This window comes from Callithrix jacchus, chromosome 4, assembly GCF_049354715.1.
Source record: "Callithrix jacchus isolate 240 chromosome 4, calJac240_pri, whole genome shotgun sequence".
Taxonomy (NCBI): Eukaryota; Metazoa; Chordata; class Mammalia; order Primates; family Cebidae; genus Callithrix; species Callithrix jacchus.
In genome coordinates, this window is record NC_133505.1 from 136,789,523 (window position 1) to 136,803,505 (window position 13,983).

At 40.5% G+C, this 13,983-nt stretch overlaps 1 protein-coding gene across 2 annotated transcripts in view; it reads right to left on the reverse strand.

The window, feature by feature from the left end:
• SAMD3 (sterile alpha motif domain containing 3) overlaps positions 1-13,983 on the reverse strand; it is a 64,298-nt gene that overhangs the window by 23,315 nt on the left and 27,000 nt on the right. For both annotated transcript variants that reach the window (XM_008995042.5, XM_078370793.1), the window contains one exon: positions 8,957-9,124. In XM_008995042.5, coding sequence (XP_008993290.2) covers positions 8,957-9,124 — 168 coding nt within the window. The remainder of the gene's footprint in view (positions 1-8,956; positions 9,125-13,983) is intronic.

Genomic DNA, 13,983 nt, shown 5'->3' on the forward strand with positions numbered 1-13,983 from the left:
CCCGTCTCTACTAAAAATACAAAAAATTAGCTGGGCATGGTGGTGTGTGCCTGTAACCCCAGGTACTCAGGAGGCTGAGGCAGGAGAATTGGCTGAACCCAGGAGGCGGAGTTTGCGGTGAGCCGAGATCGCGCCATTGCACTCCAGCCTGGGTAACAAGAGCAAAACTCTGTCTCAAAAAAAAAGAAGTTCAAACCAGAGATTCAAAATAATGTAGGGAATCAGTTTGAAAAATCAAATTATATGAGATAAATTCAATGTATGGAACCCCCACACACACTTCTTAGAGTTTGTACATTTGCTTAATCCCCATGGAGGGTACAAAATCCAGAAACACAGTGTTTCTGCAATATTCGACTATAAATTGTTTTCCCATCCTTTAAGGCTTTTTGCTTTACAGAACATGAGAGCATAAACAGAGAGGCTACGGTCTTTAAAGAATCAGCAATTTGCACTATTTGTAAGGGGGAGCAAAGTAAATCCTTACCAGTTGGATTTGTTTGCCAGGAAAAATGTCTCTGCAGATGTCAATCATGACCACCCTATCATCGCTTTTTTAGCCTTAGCTGGGAGGTAGGTCCAAATTAAATTCCATTGCCACTTAACTGCTAACCCTGATACATTCAATTCCCTGTTCCTTTTGTAGCAAAGGCCCCTGGATTGACGATAGCAGGGTTCATCCAAGGATTCGGGATGTCTGAGGGGCTAGAAAGGAAAAACCATGAACAGTGTAGTTCCATGAAGAAGAGACGGAAAGTGTCATTGTACAAGCTGGTTCAAAAATGTTGTGTCACAACAAGAGGGGAGCTTCCATTTAGCCTTGTGTCCAGGGGGGTGACCTCTGATCCCATGAACTGACCCTTGAGTTCTAAGGCTGGGGACAACGGCTGAGGACAACTGATTTTACCATTCATCAATTCCTTTGAATTTTGGTGGGGCATACTTCATAGAAAAATAGGAAAAACTGATTTGAAAGGAACTCTACTTTTATTCTACTGAAAATCAAATGTTTGAGAAAAGCAACTTATGCATATTGTAATAATGTTATTTTACAAAGCGATTTAAAAAAATTTTAAGTTCTGGAATACATGTGCAGATGTGCACATTTGTTATATAAATATACATGTGTTATGGTGGTTTGCTGCACCTACAAACCCGTCATCTAGGTTACAAGCCCTGCATGCATTACGTATTTGTCCTAAGGCTCTCCCTCCCCTTGCCCCCACCTCCCAACAGGCCCTAGTGTGTGATGTTCCCCTCCCTGTGTCCCTGTGTTCTCATTGTTCTACTCCCACTTATAAGTGAGAACATGTGGTGTGGTTTCCTGTTCCTGTGTTACTTTGCTGAGAATGATGGCTTCCAGCTTCATCGATGTCTCTGCATAAGATATGAACTCATTCTTTCTTATGACTGTGTAGTATTCCATGGTGTGTATGTGCCACACTTTTCTTATTCAGTCTATAATTGATGGGCATTTGGGTTGGTTCCAAGTCTTTGCTATTGTAAATAGTGCTACAATAAACATACATGCATATGTGTCTTTATAGTAGAATGAATTGTAATTTGGGGAGTAAATACCCCGTAATGGGATTGCTAGGTCAAAGGATATTTCCGGTTCTAGATCCTTGAAGAGCTGCCACACTGTCTTCCACAATGATTGAATTAATTTACACTCTGCTAATAGTGTAGAGCATTCCTATTTCTCCACATCCTCTCCAGCATCTGTTGTTTCCTGACTTTTTAATAATCACCATTCTAACCGCCATGAGGTGGTATCATATTTTGGTTTTAATTTGCATTTCTCTAATGACCAGTGATAATGAGCTTCTTTTCATATATTTGTTGGCCACATAAATGTCTTCTTTTGAGAAGTGTCTGTTCATATCCTTTACCCATTTTTGATGGGGTTGTTTGTTTTTTTCTTGTAAATTTCTTTAAGTTCCTTAAAGATTCTGATATTAGACCTTTGGCAGATGAGTAGCTTGCAAAAATTTTCTCCCATTCTGTAGGTTGCCTATTCACTCTGATGATAGTTTATTTTGTGGTGCAGAAGCTCTTTAGTTTGATTAGATCCCATTTGTCAATTTTGGCTTTTGTTGCAATTGCTTTTGGGATTTTAGTCATGAATCTTGGCCCATGCCTATATCCTGAATGGTATTGCCTAAATTTTCTTCTAGGATTTTTAAGGTTTGGGGTTTTACATTTAAGTATTTAATCCATCTTGAGTTAATTTTTGTGTAAGGGGTGCAGTTTCTGTTTTATGCACATGGCTAGCCGGTTTTTCCAGCACCATTTATTAAATAAGGAATTCTTTCCCCATTGCTTGTATTTGTCAGTTTTGTCAAAAGTCAGATGGTGTTAGATGTAGTGTTACTTCTGAGGTCTCTGTTCTGTTCCATCGGTCTATGTATCTGTTTTGGTACCAGTACCATGCTGTTTTGGTTACTGTAGCCTTATAGTATATTTTAAAGTCAGGTAACATGATGCCTTCAGCTTTATTGTTTTTGCTTAGGATTGTCTTGTCTATATGGGCTGTTTTTGGTTCCATATGAAATTTAAAGTAGTTTTTCTAATTCTGTGAAGAAAGTCACTGGTAGCTTGATGGGAATAGCATTGAATCTATATATTACTTTGGGCAGTATGGCCATTTTCATGACATTGACTCTTCCTAATCATGAGCATGGAGTGTTTTTCCTTCTCTTTGTGTCCTCTCTTATTTCCTTGAGCAGTGGTTTCTATTCTCCTTGAAGAAGTCCTCCATGTCTCTTCTAAGTTGTCTTCCTAGGTTTCTGATTCTCTGTGCTGCAATTGTGAATAGGATTTCACTCAGGATTTGGCTGTTTTATTATTGGTATATAGGAATGCTTGAGATTTTTGCACATTGATTTTGTATCCTGAGACTTTGCTGAAGTTGTTTATCAGATTAAGGAATTTTGGGGCTGAGATGATAGGGTTTTCTCAATATGTCATCTGCAAACAGAGACAATTTGACTTCCTTTCTTTCTGTTTGAGTACTCTTTATTTCCTTCTCTTGCCTGACTGCCCTGGCCAGAACTTCCAATACTGTGTTGAATAGGGGTGGTGAGAGAGGGTAACCTTGTCTTGTACCAGTTTTCAGAGGGGATGCTTCCAGCTTTTGCCATTTAGTATGATGTCGATTATGGTTTGTCATAAATAGCTCTTATCATTTTAAGATATGTTCCATTAATATCTAGTTTATTGAGAGTTTTTAGCAGAAGGGATGTTGAATTTTATTGATGGCCTTTTCTGCAACTATTGGAATAATCATGTGGTTTTTGTCATTGGTTCTATTTAGGTGACGGATTACATGTACTGATTTGCATATGTTGAAGCAGCCTTGCATCCAAGGATAAAGCTGATTTGATAGTGGTGGATAAACTTTTTGATGTGCTGCTAGATTTTGTTTGCAAGTATTTTTTGAAAGATTTTTGCATTGATGTTCATCAGGGATATTGGCCTGAAATTTTCTTTCTTTCTTTCTTTTTTTTTTTTGTTGTGTCTCTGCCAGGTTTTGGTGTCAGGATTATTCTGGTCTCACAAAATCAGTTAGGGAGAAGTCCCCCTTTTTCTATTTTTCTGGAATAGTTTCAGAAGGAATGGAACCAGCTCCTCTTTGTAACTCTGGTAGAATTCTGCTGTGAATCTGTCTAGTCTTGGGCTTTTTTCAGTTGGTAGGCTATTAATTCCTCCCTCAATTTTAGAACTTGTTATTGGTGTATTCAGGGATTTGACTTCTTTCTGGTCTAGTCTTGGGAGAGTGTATGTGTCCAGGAATTTATCCATCTCTTCTAGATTGTCTAGTTTCTTTGCATAGAGGCATTTATAGTATTCTCTGATGATAGTTTGTATTTCTGTGGGATTAGTGGTGATTTCCCCTTTATCATTTTTATTGTGTCTATTTGCCTCTTCTTCTCTCTTTTCTTCTTTATTAGTCTAGCTAGTGGCCCATCTATATTGTTAGTCTTTTCAAAAAACCAGCTCCTGGATTCATTGTTTTTTTGAAAGGTTTTTTGTGTCACTATCCCCTTCAGTTCTGCTGTGATCTTAGTTATTTCTTGTCCTCTGCTAGCTTTTGAATTTGTTTGCACTTGCTTCTCTAGTTCTTTAACTTGCGATGTTAGGTTGTCAATTTTAGATCTTTCCAGCTTTCTGATGTGGGCATTTAGTGCTATAAATTTCCCTCTAGACACTGCTTTAGCTGTGTCCTAAAGATTCTGGTACTTTGTCTCTTTGTTGTCATTGGTTTCAAAGAACTTCTTTATTTCTGCCTTAATTTCGTTATTTACTCAATAGTCATTCCAGGGCAGGTTGTTCAATTTCCATGTAGTTTTGCAGTTTTGAGTCAGTTTCTTAATGCTAAGTTCTAATTTGATTGCACTGCAGTCTGAGAGACTGTTATGATTTCTGTTCTTTTGCATTTGCTGAGGGGCGCTTTACTTCCAATTATGTGGTCAATTTTAGAATAAGTGCAATGTGGTGCTGAGAAGAATGTGTATTCTGTTAATGTGGGGTGGAGAGTTCTGTAGATGTGTATTAGGTCTGCTTGGTCCAGAGTTGAGGTCAAGTGCTAGATATCCTCGTGAATTTTCTGTCTCATTGATTGTCTAATATTGACAGTGGGGTGTTAAAATCTCCCACTATTATTTTGTGAGAGTCTAAGTCTCTTTGTAGGTCTCAAAGAACTTGTTTTATGAATCTGGGTACTCCTTTATTGGGTGCATCTATAGGATAGTCAGCTCTTCTTGTTGCATTGATCCCTTTACCATAATGTACTGCCCTTCTTTGTCTTTTTCAATCTTTGTTGGTTTAAAGTCTGTTTTATCAGAGACTAGGATTGCAACTCTTGCTTTTTTTTTTTTTTTTTTGCTTTCCATTTGCTTGGTAAATATCTTTCCACCCCTTCATTTTGAGCCTATGTGTCTTTGCACATGAGACGGGTCTCCTGAAAACAGCACACCAATTGGTCTTGACTCTTTATCTAATTTTCCAGTCTGTGTCTTTTAATTGGGGTATTTAACCTGTTTACATTTAAGGTTAATATGTTATGTGTGAATTTGATCCTGTCATCATGATGCTAGCTGGTTATTTTGTCCATTAGTTGATGCAGTTTCTTCATAGTGTCAATGGTCTTTATATTTTCATGTGTTTTTTCAGTGGCTGGTACCTGTTTTTCCATTCCATATTTAGTGCTCTTTTTTTTTTTCTTTGAGACAGAGTTTTGCTCTTGTTACCCAGGCTGGAGTGCAATGGCGTGATCTCAGCTCACTGCAACCTCCACCTCCTGGGTTCAGGCAATTCTCCTGCCTCAGCCTCCTGAGTAGCTGGGATTACAGGCACATGCCACCATGCCCAGCTAATTTTTTGCATTTTTAGTAGAGACGGGGTTTCACCATGTTGACCAGGATGGTCTCGATCTCTTGATCCACCTGCTTCAGCCTCCCAAAGTGCTGGGTTTACAGGCTTGAGCCACTGCACCTGACCCTATTTAGTGTTTCTTTCAGGAACTCTTGTAAGGCAGGCCTGGTGATGACAAAATCTCTCAGCATTTGCTTGTCTGTAAAGGATCTCATTTCTCCTCCACTATGGAGCTTAGTTTGGCTGGATAAGAAATTTTGGGTTAAAAATTCTTTTCTTTAAGAATGTGACTATTGCCCCAACTCTCTTCTGGCTTGCAGGGTTTCTGCAGAGAGATCTGCTGTTACTCTGATGGGCTTCTCTTTGTGGGTTCCCTGACATTTCTCTCTGGCTGCCCTTAGCATTTTTTTGTTTGTTTCAACCTTCTAAATCTGATGATTATGTGTCTTGCAGTTGTTCTTCTCAAGAAGTATCTTAGTTGTGTGTCCTGTATTTCCATGCTGGCCTGTCTTGCTAGGTTGGGAAAGTTCTCCTGGATAATATCCTGAAGTATGTTTCCAACTTGGTTCCATTCTTTCTGTCACTTTCAGGTTCACCAATCATATGTTTGGTCTTTTAACATAGTCCCATGTTTCTTGGAGACTTTGTTCATTCATTTTCATTCTTTTTTCTCTCATCTTTTCTTCATGCCTTATTTCAGTAAGTTGATCTTCAATGTCTGATATCCTTTCTCCTGCTTGATCAATTCTGCTATTGTTACTTGACATATGCATGACAAAGTTCTTGCACTGTGTTTTTCAGCTCCATCAGGTCATTTACATTTCTCTCTAAACTGGTTATTCTACTTAGCAGTTTCTGTAACCTTTTATCAAGGTTCTTAGCTTCCTTGTATCAGGTTGGAAATGCTTCTTTAGCTCAAAAGAGTTTGTTATTACCCACCTTCTGAAGCCTACTTTGTCAATTTGTCAATCTCATTCTGTGTCCAGTTTTGTGCCCTTGCTGGAAAGGAGTTGCAATCATTTGGAGGAGAAGAGGCACTCTGGTTTTTGCAATTCTTGGAATTTTTGCACTGAATTTTCCTCATCTTCATGGATTTATCTACCTTTGATCTTTGAGGCTGATGACTTTGGATGGGGTTTTTGTTGGCAGAGTCCTTTATGTTGACATTGATGCTCTTGTTTTCTGTTTGTTAGTTTTTCTTCTAACAGTTAGGTCCCTCTTCTGCAAGTCTGCTGCAGTTTGCTGGAGGTCCACTCCAGATCCTGTTCGCCTGGGTATCACCAGTGGAGGCTGCAGAATAGGAAAGATTGCTGTCTGCTCTTTCCTCTGGAAGCTTTGTCCCAGAGGGGCCCCTGCCAGTGCCAGCCAGAGCTCTCCTGTATGAGGTGTCTGTCGACCCCTGTTGGGAGGTTTCTCCCAGTCAGGAGGCATGGGGGTCAGGTACTCTCTTCAAGAGGCAGTTGTCCCTTAGCAGAGCTCGAGTGCTGTGCTGGAAGAATCTCTCTTGTCAGGATAAGCTGCTCTCTTCAGAGCTGGCAGACAGGAAGGATTAAATCCACTGAAGCTGTGCCCACAGCCACCCCTTCACCCAGGTGCTCTGCCCATGGAGATGGGGATTTTGTCTGTAAGCCCCTGACTAGGGCTGTTACCTTTCCTTCAGTGATGCCCTGAAGGAGGAGGAAATCTAGAGAAGCAGTCTGGCCACAACCACTTTGCCTTGCCCAGCCCAGACCTCCCAGACTCCTTAGCACTCTCGGGGAAACTGCCTACTAAAGTCTCATTAATGGCAGATACCACTACCCCCACCATGCTTGATTGACTTAAGTTGACTTCAGACTGCTATATTGGCAGTGAGAATTTCAAGTCAGTGGTTCTTAGCTGGCTGGGCTCCGTGGGAGAGGGAGCCACTGAGTGAGACCACTTGGCTCCCTGACTTCAGCCCCCTTTCCAGAGGAGAGAATAGTTCTGTCTCACTGAGGTTTCAAGCACCACTAAGGTATGAAAAGATAATCCTGCAATTAGCTCAGTATCTGCCCAAACAGTTTTGTGCTTGAAACCCAGGTCCCTGGTGATATAGGCACATGAGGGAATATCCTGATCTGCAGACTGCAAAAACCGTGGGAAAAGCACAGTAACCTGGCCATATAGCACAGTCATGGCTTCTCTTGATTCAGGGAGGGAGGTCCCCAGCTCCCTGCTTCTGCCCCACCCTGCTTCTGCTTGCCCTCCGTGGGTTGGACCCACTGTCTAACCAGTCCCAATGACATGAACTGGGTACCTCAGTTGGAAATGCAGAAATCACCCTCCTTCTGCATTGCTCTAGCTGGGAGCTTCGGACTGGAGCTATCCCTATTAGGCCATCTGGCCCCTCCCACAAAGTGATTTTTATGAACATAAAAGATTTCGAAATAAATATGAATCTATCTTATCATAATTTTAGTTTGTAATTGAAATTTTGCAAAGTTTCTAAAAAGTTACACCACTAAATTTAGGGTAGTTTTCATTTGCCTTGTCTTTTTGTCAAAGAACAATTATAGAATTGTGTTATCTTAACTGACCTATCATTTTGAAAGCCTCATTGAAAATTAGAATAAGATATTTAAAGTACATACTTTCATCCAAGTTTTGCATTATGCATGATGCTGGGATGAGTGGTTTGCAAAATAGTCTTGTACTATGGATCTTATAACAAGCACTAATAAAACTGAGGTGACTCAATACTTTGCCCTTTTACTATCAAATAAATATACCAGATGAAAAAGAAAATAGAATATTTACACCAAGTACATTCAGTAATATAAACACGTTTGTGGTGAAGAGTTAGGATTTACATATTCACACTGGATTAAGAGAAACGGAATTGGGAGGACAAGAGATTTCACTTTCATACTCGGTAGTTCAGACATCCTACTTAAAGAATTCAATCTACTTTGCTAGCAGGAGGACTTTTGTTTTTGAGGATATTTCGGTGCTCTGAGGTAGAAAAGGAGTATGCACAGGATTTCAGACAAGTGGAATTCACATGACCTCCCAACTGGTGAGGGAAGAATCTCTAGGCCCTCCTGGGGCCCTCAGCCTGGAGTTCCTGACAACCACTTCTGGGTTGCGCTGGAAAGGCTTCAGGACCCACAGGGAAGGGAAGGCCAGGATGGAGTTTTGTGTCCATGCATGTGGGTTATTTTTTCCCTGAATCCTGGAGACTGGAGGCTATCTAACCTACACAGTGTGAGTATTAAAAAACTTCCTGTAGCAATAAGAGCATCAAGAACATAAGATGTATTTTAGGATGAGAGCAAAAAAAAGTATTTGAGGACTCTGAACTTGTTTTTCCAAGTTTTTGAAGGTTGTGAAACAAAACTGAACATGAGATGTTCAGTAAATTGCTTTTGGAATTCTTTTCTTGGCAATACCATGCTCAGTGTTAGCCAAGCAAAAAAGGCTTTCTTGGTTCTTGACTATACTTCAAATTTTAAACAGGTATCTCATTTTGTTTTAATTATTTTAAATACTATTATTTATTAGCCCTTAATCAATATATCAATCAATCAAGTCATCAGAATATTTAAGAATTCAATCTTACTTTGATCTGGACAAGTTTAATTCCATCAAATCTTATATCAGCAATAGATTTCCTTGTCTGGCCTCTTCGGTGTCCAAATTTACACTTATTTCTAATCACTTGTTCATCATCTTCTATGGGTCTTCGAACATATTTAAAGCGATCTTTGAGGGCTCGTTTCCATAAAAACTGTGTAAAACAAACCAAACACGTCAGTTAGTCTCCAAGGAGATTGAGATAATCCTATATAAACAATAAAATATTTATTCACCTATCATCTTTGGGCTTAAATTTTTTTTTACACCATAGTCATAGAAATAATATATCTATCCTTTTTTTATTCTTACAGCAGTCTTGTGACATTGCTATAGAAATTATAAACTCTAAGTTATAGGTAAGAAAACAAAGTCATAGAAATAGAAATCTTTTCCCAATGCCATATGGTTATTGAATAAATATATTGGTTCCTGAACCTAGACTTCCCAATTCCTAAAAGTGATACTTTCCACTATATTCTACTGTCTCCACAACCAAATCCATTTTTCTAGTGGGTTCTAGAAAAGACCTGATACTGGCATATGGATTGATGCATTTTATTTGAAAATAATTTTCTGTCATCTTTTGAAATTCGTTTTGGTGAGTACTATTGGCATTCACTCCCTAGGTCTATGGTGCCTCTACTGTTTCAAACACAAAGGCCAAGTCCCAGTTCTGGGAGGGAGAAGGGTATAGGTGGACCTCAATTTCAGTCTAGCAGAGGGATGAATAATTTCAATATAGAGTGAAAAGTACTATCACAGGGGAAGAGACATCATTTACATTGTATTAGATCGTAAAAGCCTTCCCGTAGGAAGTGAATGTAAACTGAGGCCTAGGTCATAGGGTCAGGTAACTACATGAAGGGATGGAGATAGCACTGGGGAATGCCAATTGAGTAGATGTGCAGAAGTTCCAGCAGGATGAAGCTGCATGTGCAATGGAATAGACGGAGAGCTGGTGCCCTTTAGAGAATTACAAGAGTTGTGTGTGGCTGGAGCACAGAGCTCAAGATGGGGGAATGACAGAGGATGGGGTAAAAAAATAAGGTGGGAAAGAGGAGCGGGCTCAATCACCAAGAACTATGGTCACCCCATTAAGGAGCCTCAATGTAATCCTGAACCAGATCTTAAATCTGTCTCTGTGGAAAGGCCGTATTAGAATCTCATAGGAACTTTTGCCGTTGGTCTTTCCTCTAAAGTAATAATTCTAAAACCGGAGCTGAATCAATTCCTGGAGGACCTGTTAGAGCACAGTTTGCTGAGCCCCACTCTTAGAGTCTTTGATTTTGAGGTCAGGGGTAGGCTGAGTGTGTGCATTTCTTACAAGTTCCCATGCAATGCTGTTGCTTGCTACTGCTCCAGACTCCACAGATCCTGGTTCAGGAGATTGGAATGGAGCCCAAATGTCTGTATTTTTTAAAGCTCTGGAGAGAATTTGTCAGAACAGCCAGATGAGGAAGTCTTCCTAGGCCATGTTGAGGTGGGAGAGTGAATGGTCAGATCTGAGCTCTGGAAGGATCTGTCTGACATGTGGAGATTTTGTGAGACCAGAGACATGGACAACACCTAAGAAGCAGCACTGGATTTCTTCCTCAGTATGCCAACATCTCTTCCACTGCCGGGCCTTCGGTTCGGGTCTGGAAAGCTTTACCCCTCACTTTCTCCTCTCCCAAGCTGGTATCTAGTTAACTCTTGCTTTGCCTTCAGGTCTTAGCTCAGTCTGTGCTTCATGATAGCATCCTCTGGCCTCTGTAACAGCTTGGTGTTGGGTCTCCCCTTTCTTCATTGGCACTTATCAGAGTGGTAATCTTACCTCATCTATGTGAAACTTTGCTTCTATTTCTTTTTCTTTTCTTTTCCTTTCTCTCCTCCCTCCCTTCCTCCTTCTTTCCTTCCTTCCTTTCTTTCCTTCCTTCCTTTCCTTCTTGTCTCTACACTATAAGCATATAAAGAAAGGCTCATGCCTGTTTTGCCCACCAAGCCCAGCACAGTGCTTCATGCATGCTGGAAACAATAAATGTTTGATGCCTTGTGTCAGTCCTCTATGAAGCAGGAGATGCAGGTGTCAACATGACAGACCAGAAGTGAGACTCTGAATCCTGGCAGTGCTTAATTGGTAACTAACTCACTGTGTGAGTGGCGACCCCACCCTTCTTGAAGCCAATACCTTAGAGCTGCTTCTGCTGTTAATCTCCCCTGCAGTGCTGAGGGCTTGAATAGATCCCCACAGTGAGTTGAGGGAAGGAAAAAAAAAAAACCCTTGCAGGCATATGAACCTGTGTTTCCCTCTGCCCTGGCCATAGAGAGTGGTCAGTCACCGAGTGGCTTTGGCCATGTTTTCTAAGCTCTGCTTCCTCATGGGTCAATGGGAATGCCACCAAAATAACATCAGCCAAATGCTTGGCACTTAGATTTTGCCATTCTTGGTTACATGGTTTATAAGTTCCAATAAGAGTAATCCCTGAAAGTACCATGGCCTAAGTTGGGAAGACCCCAGGTCCAAGTACTCGCCTGAATTAGCCAAGTAACCCCTCTTAGTTTTAGTTTCTTCAACTATAAAATGGAACAATAAGATCTGTCCTATCAACTGCACTGGCTTTTCGGGAGACTCAAGTGAGTAACTACTCACTGAAGATATTTGCCAACTAAAGTGTTGCTTGTAAAGTCCTTCAGCAGCCCTAGTGAGAAAGGTGTGGTTGAGGCTTAGAGGATGGCTTCAGCACAGATTAAGCTCCTGGGTATACATGAGTCAGAGATGCCTTATCACCTCCCACAGGCTTGTGAGGGTGGACTTTGCCATTGCTGTTTAACAACAGAACTGAAAAAAAGAATGGCTTGTATTTTTTTAGGCATGAAATACAAACAAGTGAAAGTACACTTTGTTTTCTACATGTTTCCTACAGCTTTGAAGGGTTTCTAAACGTGCTGAACCTGGTGGGAGGTATTAGAGCGATCAATGGCTAGGACATTTTTAAATTGCCAATTTCTTCTGTCTACCCTCTCCTGTCTTTCCTTATTAACTGTTTGATAGGAGCAGAAAAAGGACAAATCAAATACAATCTTCTGCATGAGTATTCAATCAGTGAGTATTTACTGAGAATCTGCTATACACCTGCATGCAGCGTGAGTTACTTACACAGATACCTTAGGTAGGCAGACTCAGTAGGAAATATCTGTGTTAGAGAATAATCATCCCTCTCCTTCATGTTTCCAGCCAGAAAGAGTGTAGAAAGATCTACATGAATACAGCTCTCCACAAACCACTCGAATAAAAAATGGCCCTGAAATTGCAGACCTCCTTTTGTGACGTATGAAGTCCACAGCATCACCAGCAGATCTTCGCACATTCAAATGTAGAATGTGGACCATCTTACACAGCAACTGGACTAGACTTGTCCAAAAAGCAAATATCCGAAAAAATTAAAAAGGGTATAGAGAGACAGTCTAGACAAAAAGAAATTAAAGAGACATACTAACCAATGCAATGCATAACTCAGATATTATAGCAAAAAATTATTTTTAAAACAGTTTTGAAAAACTGAAGAAATGTGAATATGGATTGTATATGATATGCAATTATTGCTAATTTTCTTGGGTATAAAAATGGTATTGTGGTCATATAAGAGATTATCCTTATTTTTGTTTTATTTTATTTTTGGGACAGGGTTTTGCTCTGTCACCCAGGCTAGAGTGCTGGAGTGCAATCGTAAGTCACTGCTGCCTCGACCCCCTGGGCTCTAGTGATCCTCCCACCTCTGCCTCCCAAGTAGTGGGACTACAGGCCCCTGCCACCATACCTGACTAATTTATATATATATTTTTTTGTAGAGATGGATTTTACCATGTTGCCCAGGTTGGTCTTGAACTCCTAAGCTCAAATGATGCATCCACTTTGGCTTCCCAAAGTACTGAGATCACAGGCATGAACCGCCACTCCCAAGTGTTCTTATAAGATATATGTTATGGTATTTAGGGATGACACCTGCAGCTTTCCTTTAAATGCTCAGCCAAAACAAACAAATAAATATGACAGAAAAAAAATAAATGGGGAAAATGTTAATCCCTAATCTAAGTCAGTAGTTCTCAGCATGCAAACTGATGTTGTTCTGCCCCCTCCCTTGTTTGGTTTTGTTGGTGTTGCTTTGTTTTGTTTTAAGAGAAAATTTGCTTTATTCTGTAGTGTGCTTGCTATACTGTTTGGGGACATGTGTGGTTGTTATAACTGGGTGGACAGAGTGCTACTCACACCTAGTGGGTGCCAGGGATGCTACTTCAATGCACTGGACAGCCCCAAGCACAAAGAATTATCAAGCCCCAAAGGTAAACAGTGCAGAGGTAAGAGTATATGAGCATCAGTGTAGCATTCTTTCAATGTTTGTTCAGATTTGAAATTTTTCGTTTCTTTCTTTCTTTCTTTTTTGAGATAGAGTTCTGCTCTTGTTGCCCAGGTTGGAGTGCAGAGTGCAATGGTGTGATCTCAGCTCACTGCAACCTCTGCCTCCCGGTTCAGGCAATTCTCCTGCCTCAGCCTCCCGAGTAGCTAGGATTATAGGCACCTGCCACCAGGCCTGACTCATTTTTGTATTTTTACAACACAAAAATGCATTTCACCTTGTTGGCCAGGCTGGTCACAAACTCCTGACCTCAGGTGATCCACCTACCTCAGCCTCCCAGAGTGCTGGGATTACAGGCATAAGCCACCATGCCCAGCCCAAAAATTTTCAAAATTAAGAGTTAAAAATAAAATTAGCCCTAAAAATAACCACGTTTGTGCATTCGCTCTCTTTTTCCACCCCCTGCCTCCCATTAAATGTTCTCTCAAATTTTGTACATTTTCCACTGTAGCATTAGGAACAAAACCTCATACACACTTGGAGGGAGAATTTGGGTAAACATATATCCAGGCACCAGGGTTTCTCAGTCTACTCTGAGTGCAAATCTGAGCCCTAAGCTGCTAAGCAATTTTGCACACATCTCTGTATCAGTTAACGGTCTTTGGTGAATGTCACT